Source organism: Neolamprologus multifasciatus, chromosome 6, assembly GCF_963576455.1.
Source record: "Neolamprologus multifasciatus chromosome 6, fNeoMul1.2, whole genome shotgun sequence".
NCBI classification, from domain to species: domain Eukaryota; kingdom Metazoa; phylum Chordata; class Actinopteri; order Cichliformes; family Cichlidae; genus Neolamprologus; species Neolamprologus multifasciatus.
Window position 1 is genome coordinate 684,236 of NC_140444.1, and position 10,765 is coordinate 695,000.

At 42.5% G+C, this 10,765-nt stretch overlaps 2 protein-coding genes and 1 long non-coding RNA gene across 5 annotated transcripts in view; all 3 read right to left on the reverse strand.

Annotated features, from left to right (window-relative positions):
• Positions 1-2,784: 2,784 nt before the first annotated feature.
• Positions 2,785-6,223, reverse strand: LOC146516049 (uncharacterized). The gene has a single exon (XM_085162653.1). It carries the CDS (start codon positions 6,137-6,139, stop codon positions 3,605-3,607), a length of 2,535 nt encoding a protein of 844 aa, XP_085018779.1. The 5' UTR covers positions 6,140-6,223; the 3' UTR covers positions 2,785-3,604.
• Positions 6,224-7,212: 989 nt separating this feature from the next.
• LOC146516050 (uncharacterized) lies at positions 7,213-8,714 on the reverse strand. The gene is made up of 2 exons (XR_014874531.1): positions 8,541-8,714; positions 7,213-8,112 (listed from the first exon to the last, which is right to left on the reverse strand). It is a non-coding gene; the product is annotated as an uncharacterized LOC146516050 (long non-coding RNA).
• A 1,931-nt stretch (positions 8,715-10,645) lies between these two features.
• The window catches only part of esf1 (ESF1 nucleolar pre-rRNA processing protein), a 9,994-nt gene continuing 9,874 nt past the window's right edge, over positions 10,646-10,765 (reverse strand). For all 3 annotated transcript variants that reach the window (XM_085162663.1, XM_085162662.1, XM_085162661.1), the window contains one exon: positions 10,646-10,765. This exon is cut by the window's right edge. The gene's annotated coding sequence lies outside the window, so the exon portion shown is untranslated.

Below are 10,765 nucleotides of genomic sequence, written 5' to 3' on the forward strand. Positions count from 1 at the left end.
GACCTCAGCCGCCTCAGCAGGTAGAGTCTGCTCTGACCCTTCCTGTAAACAGCATCAGTCCAGTTTGTTATTCAGGTGAACACCCAGGTACCTATAAGAGCCCACTATCTCAGTGTCCACTCCCTGCATGTTCACCGTGTCAGTGTGGTGGGTCTGCCACACAGGTCATCTGCGCAGCACCTCAGGAGCCTGGAGCCGACGCCATCTGGACCATCTGGCATCTACCACACATCTGTTTTGGTTTTGTAACCTGGTGCAAGACTTTTGGCAGAGTTTGTGTGTTTTTATCTCAGAAAATATATTTAAAGGATTTGTACTGTTTTGGAAATATGTATCATTTGGTCTCCACAAAAACCGAAGACACTTCAACACTGATAACAGATATGTGATCAACTTGTTAATCTTAATGGCTAAATTTCATATTCACAAATCCAAATGTTTAGGAAGACCTCCCTGTTTTTATGTATTCTTCTACAAGCTCGTGCAATATCTTAATTCAATTAACTCGACTAACCCAAAAGCTGTAAAACTATGGTTGAATGTGAAAAAATGAAGATCCTTCAATCACTTTATTCTTTGGCTTAATCAATTAAACTCCTCCCCCCAGCATATGTATATTGTAGGTTCTGAATAGTGTTTATTTGTTTGTTTATGGTATACACTTTGTTGTAGGTACAGCACGTTTAATGTAGTACTGTTTAATTCTGCTTTGTATTGTACTGATGTTTAAATAAAGGGTTGAAGAAAAAAAACAAAACTTAAAATTTGGGGACAGCCGTCGTCGCGTCGCTGTGACATAATCGTCGCGTCGCTGTGACGTAATCGTGCGGTCGCTGGATTGGGACGCAGCCGCAGACAGGAGGCGCTGACTCATACGTGGGGCTGTGCTGCCCCCATGAGGACAGACGGTGCAGTTCAGGACAGAGAGTCTGTCTCATGTTCGAAGAGTGAAAGCTGTTAAAGTCTTTATGCTCATTGATAACAAAAGGCTTCAGGAAATGTTGTTGATCCTGTTCAGAGGGTTTTGTCTTCCTTCAGTGTGTCCGTCCATCTTTGAGTGAAGTTTTAACAGCGCGCTAAAAAACAACCTCACTGCTGTTCAGTTTTTATTGTTTGTTTAAACCCAGCAGTGGAGTTTCAACAGCTCTTCAACATGTTTGAATGTTTGTGCCAAACTTCTTCACCTCCATCCTCAGTGTTAGAGTAAAACCTGGTGTCAGGCAGCCGTCAGATGTTGCAGGTGGAGACTCTTCAGTCACGTGTCAAACTCAGCCGAGGTGTGAGCACATTTCACACTGGCCTTATAGTCCACAGTCTTCCTCGCTCTACGGCAGCATCGGCTCCTGTTTCTGTGTAGGACTCAAACACTTCCCACCTCCTGCTCGTGGCTTTAACCACCTGACGACAGTTTCACACGTCAGCGCCGTCTGAGGGGAACAGAGAGACTTCTGGGTGATTTCTTTGTTTAGCGCAGCCACAAACGTCACTGACACGACGAATCTGCTCTTATGGAGAATCAAACACACTTCATGAGATTTACTGTGAACAAATATGAAACAGGAAATTTCACAATTCCAGAAAGTTCCCGTCAGCTGTGACCTCAGAGCAGCAAGTCATCTGTTCTGTGTTCACTTATCATATTAATCACTGATTACATTATTATTAATTAGTAATATGTAGATTTTTACATCAGATACTTCTTATTCTAATTCCTTTAGAATAAGAGAAAAACCAAAAAATAGATTTAAAGTTAAAGAGGTACCTACACAGGGATTGTATGTCATAACGTAAGTATCTACACAGATATGTACCAGTTATAAACAAGTTATATATGCCATATAAAAGAGCAGGAGCAATGTGATTGGTGGTAGTGCACATTGAGTAAGAGGAAGGACTAGAAGTAGGAATGTTGGCTGCATTATGCTACAATAAATACGTTTATAAACAGAGTGTAAATGTCCATAAATCGTCATGAACCAAGGTGCACACACACTGTGGGGACCCAAAAGCAGACTCAATACGACTTTTTCTGGAACTGTGTACAGATTTATTAATTTAACAGAGAAGGAACAACCGAGGAGACGAGAATCTAACTTGATGCCGAAGAAACCGGGAACAGAAACGCCCCGGGAAGCCTCGATCGGGACCGTGGGGAGCTGCAAGAGAAAGGGCAACAATTACTAGTGTGCAGGGCTGCAGAGTCACAACTACTCAAGAGTTAGAATATTGAGGCTTACAGAGTGAGACCGTGGGACTCGGACAGGAGGGAGTCCGTGGGAGAAACTCTAAGTGAGAAAAGTTTTCATAAATTCATGTTGGCAATAAAAGAGCGGGGGCAGAAGGGTCTACAGGTCAATGAAACTGACGATGCTTTTACTGCTTTGTGCTTGTTTTCATGTTACTCCACAAGGTCAGTGAAAGAACAAAGGTGCTAACCCCTGGACCAAAAGCAAATGGTCCAAGTGGGCGAGGTGCTGATTTTCAGATGGCAGGTCTACATCTAGAAGCAAAATGAGCACAAACACCAACAACCAAAGTGAAGCATTAAGACAAAACTGTCCAACAGGATCCACACATTCTGCCACAAATACATGCAAGACAACTAAATTGGTCCACAAATAGATGTAAACTGACTAAACTACGACACAAATCAGACAAAAACAGATGCAACATGATCACAAACAGACACATGTTGGCTACATGTTGATGCAAAATGACTGAAATCACACGTGCAACACTTTCTACATATTTGACAACAGAAGAAAAACACAAACAAAGTTGGAATGTATTTTCATTTAGATTTCTTTTTTTATTTCATGCCGAATTAGATATTTTAAAAGCGCCAAATCACAAAGTCTCCTCCCTGTTTGTACTGTAAGGTCAAAACCCTACAGTACTACAGAGAACCCCAACAATCAAATGATTCCCCTCTGAGCAAGCACGAGGCGACTGTGGGGAAGAAAAACTCCCTTTAACAGGAAGAAACTTCCACGGAACCGGGCTCAGAAGGGACGGCCATCCGCTGCGACCGGTTGGGGGGATGGAAATCAAAAAGGAGACGAGATGGCGTGAACTACAGTTGTTAGAATTTGGATTTGAGGGCCAATCTAAAAATCAGGGCTCGCAAAATCGCTAGCCCGACATCCCGGGGCTAGTGATGTCTCCGGTCGGGCGACCAAAATCTATCTCAGCCCTGCCCGATGAGCTATCATATAGCCCGATGAGCTATCATATAGCCCGACGAGCTCTCATATAGCCCGACGGGCGGGGCTGAGATAGATTTTGGTCGCCCGACCGGAGACATCGCTAGCCCGACGTCCCGGGGCTAGCGATGTCTCCGGTCGGGCGACCAAAATCTATCTCAGCCCTGCCCGATGAGCTATCATATAGCCCGACGAGCTATCATATAGCCCGATGAGCTATCATATAGCCTGATGAGCTATCATATAGCCCAACGGGCGGGGCTGAGATAGATTCTGGTCGCCCGACCGGAGACGTCGCTAGCCCCGGGACGTGTTATGGTTTAAATTTTGATTTGGTGCTAAAATTCTGCCTCAAGATGTTAAAAGAAGCAGGGCAGTGGGGGAAAGCCAGGATGGTGATTTTAATCATCGTTGGCTTTAATGCACCACCTAAAGGGCTTTCGCAGAGCTTTTCCCACCGCTGAAAAGAACCTGGAAATTTTGGATTTCTTTGGAGGACTGGGGATGACTCCCAGGCTGATTTTTAGATGCCTTATCACAGCCTCATCAAAAGATGAATTACTTTCCATCGCAGCATGTAAGACACGTTCTGGGGAGCCAAACTCCCTGATGAGGGATTTGGCTATTTTCTTCATGAACTGTTTCTGGTCATTGATGAGACTCGTGGTGGACTCTGTGCTGCTGAGTTCAGGCTTGATCAGGTCTCTCAGACGGTTGATGGCCATGTCTAGTTCTGCTGACAGAGACACAGAATGTTTGGTCTTAGATTTAGATTTTATAAGAACGCTCGCGAAGAGGAAGAAGGCGAGGTCATCGGACGTTTTCTCAACCTCGGAAGACACAGAACCATTCTCTGACATTTTAGAGGAAACCATGAGAGAGCCTGAAACACCTGCAGAGCATTTTTCTGGATGCTCTGCAGGTGCAATGCCAGATTTTGGCCTTGGAGGTGAAATTTGTGATGTCAAAGAGCATTTTTCTGGAGAAATGCTCCCAGGTTTTGGTCTTGGAGGGGACATATCAGATGGCAGAGAGCATTTTTCTGGAGAAATGCTGCCAGATTTTGGCCTTGGAGGGGACTTTTCAGATTCCAAAGAGCATTTTCCTGGAGAAATGCTCCCAGGTTTTGACGTTGGAGGTGATGGTACAGATTCCTCACCACTGCTCGCTGAATCTGTTTCCTGCTTTGGGGTCTGTGTTCTTTTAATAAAGTTTCGGATGTCATTCACAGCCTCAGACACCTTGTCCATTTGAATCACGTGATCTTTGTCTTCGTTGTCCAGCCAGAGTAAAAGCTTCTGTAGAAACCTTTCTACTGCGTCTTCTACGAGGACATAGAGGACTTCAGCAGAATAGGGACGCTTTGAGCCTTGTGTTTGTCGTGGAGTCCTGGAGATGACGGTGTCTGAGAGGGATCTACCCATTAGAGGTTCGGGGATTTCATACATTCGATCCGTCATCAGTAGATCAAACACTTTTGCCGTTAAGTCCACAGTAAAGTCTCTGGTTGCCCCACTATTTCTAAAGTTTTCCAAGGTTTTTTCAATGGAGAGCTCTTCTTTCTTAGTTAGTTTGTCAAACAACCGATTAACGTGGGATCTAATGGCGCCAAAGTCAACTGGAGAAAAACGAATGTACCGTAGAAGCATATTTTGGGAAGGGGCTTGATTTGCGCTCTGGGGACGAGGACTATGAGGCTCTGACCCTGAGAGGCTGACAGCTATGCTTTCATCGGAGGGCACCGTGTCACTCTTGGGCTGCTTGCAAACGTTTTTTAGACAAACAAAATATTTCCTGTTTGTCTTTATTTCTTGTCTCAGCTCGTTTTTCATCTTTTCAAATTGTTTTTTCGCAAACATGCAAAAGCGATGTTTGCGTGCTTTGAGGCCGGAGTGAGAGGTGGACGGCACACATTTGGAAAAGAAGTCTCTCACCTTGTTGATAATGAATCCTGCATTAAAGGCAGGTTTGGGTAAGCTACAGCTGTCACAGAGCTCTTCACTGCTTGAATCCAGGTTTCCAAGTATCTCATTTACAATGTCAGCTGCAACCTGTTCTACTGGGGTTGCAGCTCGGATACTGTGGCTCTCTGCAGTGGCTTTGATTTGGCCTTGTTCTGTTAGAGCTGATTGGTCTGGGAGCTCAATTTCTTTCTCCTCATCATCTGAACCTTTATCTCCTTCTGTCATCTCTCCATCTGAGCTCCTTGATGACAGAATCACAGAAATCTCTGTGATTGCTGATTGCACTGACACCTTTGAATCCGTGCTTTCTGAACCGGAATCAGACCCCCTTGACACGCACCGGCAGCGCAGCTTACGTGCGTGCCTTTTAAGGCACGAGGCAGCGTGGCAAACCATGCGGCGCAGCTTTTTAATATTACTCAATTTGCCGCTAACATAAACGGCGGGGTCTTGCGGCAAATCAGGGCTTTCTGCGATCAGGGCAATTGTTGAGCTGACCTTTTCGGAGATCTCTTCCTCAACCATCCGTGTCAGCTCGTCAGCGCTCTCATGTCGCTGTTCCGGGACGTTAAGAGCGCTGGCGATGGCGGCTGAGATCGAGTCTCCGAGGGACGGGCTTATTTTCCCCGCACCTAAAGGCTCCGGATCTTCCTTCGTCATGTGATCCTGAATAACAGGAAGGTTTATTTGAAGGATTCTGACAGAGGCGATCTGAATGATTTCAGAAATCATATCAGCGAGCACCGCTTGGACGCCCGAGTCGCACGTGCCATTTTCTATCTCGCTCCACTGAACTTCAGAGAGCCTTTCAAAGCACCGGTTGATTGGTGGCATAATCTGTTCTGGTGTGACCACGAATGAAGTTTCGTGTTTGCTGGGTGGAGCCATTGTTGTGTCGCAACTGTGATTTTCTAGATTTAAGTGAATAGTGTGCGAGTTTTCTTGCTTTAGAGAACGCCGACTGTTGAACATTTGCAAACAGATGAGCTGTGACGTTTCTGTGTGAGAGCCCCTACTTAAGGGTTTCCCTGCCTGTGACGTGGCTGACAGATCAAAGCAAAACAACGTGAGTCACAGAGAACGCACGCGCACACAGCTGCGCAGCCGCAGATTTGAATGACGCCTCGGGTAAACCGTTCGTGAGCCTCCATATCCCAGGATTCATTGCGAGTCAAAGGTTGAAGAAAAATGGCGGAAGTGAAGCGGTGCAGAAATAAAGTCTTCAACGTAAGCGCAGTACGGTGTACATTTCAGGACATCGTCAGGTCTCAGAACACGAGCTATCAGACAGAGAGAAAATCTTCCTGCAGGTGGCGCTGTTGTCATGTCCCACCAATGACTGTAGTGACAGCTGCAGTCACGGAGAAACTTGCGTATCTCTGTTCGGGAATAGCAGATAGAGCGTAGGCTCTGAGAGGAGGGCCAGCGTTTACGCTACGAAAACACGACCGAGTGTTTTAACCTGACAGCCTGAGGTGTTCTTCAGTAAACTGGACTACCCGACAGAAGGACCCGAGGCCCCGCTGCACTGTTTCGGTAAGTTAAACGTGTTTGTAAGCTACTCCGTAACTACCGTCCTTAGCTAGCTCCTGAGACCTAGCTAGCTAAGATGTCAGGGTTCGTTTAGCTAATCTGTGCAGGTGAATGCATTTACTAAAGAAATCAAGAGAAACGCTCCGGGCTGCTCAGTCACTAATTACTGTTACTGTACTTTTATTACAAGTATTATACTGTAAAAGCAACAGGCTGCACCCTGCTGCAGCTCCTGTGCAGAGCTGAATATTAAAGATGTGCAAACAGCATGTTTTCAGTCTCTTGCCACATCTGTAAAGACAGTAACATTTTTTTAAAAGCTTGTACTTCAGTAACTCCTCATTAATCAGGAACTATGGATTAAAGTACTGTAGTGTACTGTAATACTGAAAAAATGTAAGAGAAGAACTTCAGATCCTGAGTGTGTGAGGACAGAAGAATCAGCTTTATTTCAATATTGAGGGATAAAATTTATATGTGAGTTTGATGGTTCTGTTGTCTTTGTGATTACAGGAGCTGCCCTCAGATTCAGACCTCAGCACCACCCAGTGACAGCAGACAGATCATCCAACATGTTCACATGTTAACTGCAAAATGAACTGATGGAAACAGTACAAAGGTTAGAGTACCACATGTGCTGTAGTGAAGGCTGCAGCTTTATTGATAAAGTTAAAGACAAAAAAACAAAAGGATTAATCACTCATGTAACTGTGTCACTATATATCAGCATTAACAGGACCTCAGTTTGTATCTCAGACCTTCCGTTTTAAACACTTGATGTACTCAGCTGCATGAAGAGCAGATGAGATTTTCTCTAACACAATTAAATAAAAGCTGATGAAGGTCAAAGGTCGTCACTTGTATGTTGAACTACAAACTTGTCATCTGGAGTTCTTTCACAGTTTTTTGCAGATAGTGTGTTATTTACCATAAAGTGATTCAGAGTTATTCATACCAGAGTAACCAGAGAGGATCACATATTTTTAAATATATAACTTTCTACAGGACTGAATATAATATCTTTATGTAAAAGTCTGGAGCCTCTGGGGAGTATCTGAGTATTTATAACATTACACAAAGCAAAGGTCTCATCACAGTGTTGATGAAATGCTGGGTTTATCCATCTCCTGGGGCGGGCCTACGGAGGAGTGCTGAAGATTTCCCTGTGAGGGAGCTGCTGGTGAAGATCATGAGTCCTGCTTGATCAATGCCATGAGCTTCAGTCTTCCTGCTGTTTCTTAAATGATGCCTCTTACAGCGGGTCAACAGAACATCTGGCACAGGACAGCTGTGATGAAAGAAAGGGAAGAAGTTTCTCCAAACCTCTGGACCCAGAAACCCAGCTTGGTCCTGATGGTCTCCCTCACTAGTTTCTCTCCAGGGTGAATGTAGCTGTTGATATAATATGGACTCTATTATTAAATGAAAAGAACAAATTAGACTACACTACTGAAACCTGCTGCTGTTTTTAAAGTCTCCATGTTACCAGGCTGTAGAGATTTAAACAGTTTTAGATCCATTACACTCACAGTCTTATGTTAAAATCTCAAAGGACAGCATTATATTTTTGATATTAACAGTAACTCTGGGCCTCTGTGGAGTGTGCAGCTGATCTCATCGCTGTCTAAAAATGGATAAAAAAACATAAGAAGTGCTGAATCCTTCAATAACACTATTAGAGTAGCAGGTGTGTAGCATCGCTAACTAGCTAGCAACAAGCCTCCAACACAGTGCGTATGCTAGCGGCTAATCTAGCAAACGAATTAACAACAGAGTGATTTTAGAACTATAAGATGATGAGCTGTGTGTCTTTTTATAACAGTGACGTGGTTGTATTTACCTTAATTAAACGAGTCGTCAGTCGCGGTAAACCAGCAAAAAAACTCGAGCAGCCGGGCTACGTAAAAAGTGTAGGGGGCGTGTTTGCGGTCACGTGCAGCGGGTGTGTGGGCGGGAGCGCTACAGTCTTTTTTTTTCCAAACCTTTATTTAAACATCAGTACAATACAAAATGGAATTAAACAGTACCACAATAAAGTACTTACAAAAGAATTGTATGCATAGATAAACAAATACAAGAACAGTATTCAGAAACAACAATATAAATATGCGAGGGGGAAAGTAACTGATCAAGCCAAAGAATAAAGTGATTGAAAGATCTTGATTTTTTTCACAAACACCAATAGTTTTTATAGCTTTTGGGTTAGTGGAGTTCTTAATTGAGTTAAGATACTGTACAAGTTCAAAGGAGAATACATAAAAAGAGGGATGTCTTCCTAAACATTTGGACTCATGAATATGAAAATGAACAAGTTAATCATATATCTGTTATCAAAGTTGAATTGTTTTTGGTTTTTGTGCAGACCAAACAAAACATTTCCAAAACAGTACAAATCCTTTAAATATATTTTCTGAGATAAAAACACATAAAGTCTGCCAAAAATCTTGTACAAGGTTACAAAACCAAAAAAGATGTGTAGTAGATTCCTTGGAAGTTTTACAAAAGCTACAGCTTGTATTAATGTCTAATTTGAATTTGCTTTGAAGATCATCTTTAGATGGTAAATTCTGTGTATTAATTTATAAGAAACATCTTTAATTTTGTTGGTAATTAAAAACTGATTAGTGAGTCTCCAAACTTTGTTCCACATAAAACCATCAGACAGCCGGTTCCAGAACAAAATGACATATGGTAGCGTGGTTATGCTACTCTGAAATAAAGCTCTGATCGATTTATTGTTGTTTTTAGATTGCTTAGAAAAGCAAATCTTACCAACGAAAGTTTGTATTGGAGATGCCAACGGCCTTTGGTATGAAGGGATATTAGGCTGATTCTTAAACAGCATACAAACCCCTGATGGTATTGATCCAAACACTTTTGTATAATCATCACGATTTATAGCTAAACTGAAATGTAAACAAAATTCTTCATAGGAGCAAAGCGTACCATTTGAATCAAATCATTGGTCGACTAAAACAATGTTATTCCCAAACCAATGATCTAAGAAGAGAGATCTTCTTTTAAATAGGACATCGTTGTTATTCCAGATATAATAACTGTGTGGACTAAAGTTATGCTTGTAAACAAGAGTCCATGCTAAAAACGCTTGATGATGAAAAGCAGAGACTTTCAGGGATTTTATCAATATCAAAATTACAGGTAAGGAAAAAATCAGCTAACTGAGAAAACATGAACACAGGTATTATTCCAAATGGAAGTAGGATGAGTAATTAGATCTTTAACCAATTTATTTTGAATGTGTTATTTAAAGTGTTAGGGAGCGTTACACAGTCGTTCCACCTCAAGTCACTACTCCAAATTTGCACGATGGCAGCCTCCATCTGAGTCTGAGACCTGACGATGTCCTCAAATGTTCACCGTAGCGCTGCGCTTTGATCTCACTTCAAATATGCCGGAACAAATGTTAGCATAACGACAAAGCTTAAAAGTCACGTTTAGCGACCCTTCGGCTAAGTTACGTGACGTTAGTGAGGTCGCGTTTAACGAAACGGGAAACGAAACAGGGAACCAAGGAAAACTAAGGGAACCACAGACAATAATGCTTTGATTTATCCAGAATATGTTGAGTTCACATATTGTTTTCATCACAGTGGGATTGTGCTGCTTTCAGTGGGAAAGAATGCATTTAAATAAAAAGTGTGTCAGTATTTTATAAAGATGTCATGTTTCTGTATCATCTCTCTGCTGTTAGAGCCTTCAAACATCAGCCTGTTTAATGCTCTCATATCTTCAGCATAAGTAAATTATACTGCACAGTTTTCTCATCAATAAAAGAATATTTACTGCATCTGTTTGTCTTTCATTGTATCTGAGACATAAGAGGATCAAATCTTTTTACTTTATTTTTGGGATATTGTCCTTAAATATAACTGAAGCTTTCACACAGTGGGGGTTGTATAATCAATCAATCAATCAATCAATCAATCAATCAATCAATCTTTATTGGCAGACTTCATGTCCAGAAAAACAAGACAGAAACACACAAATAAATATTACAGCTGTGGCGCTGACCTCCCACGTCACAAAGACCCAGGATCCCGCTGC

Excerpts from the sequence above, each read along its gene's own strand:
- LOC146516049 (XM_085162653.1), bottom strand. The coding sequence starts at position 6,139 with ATGTTCAACAGTCGGCGTTCTCTAAAGCAAGAAAACTCGCACACTATT.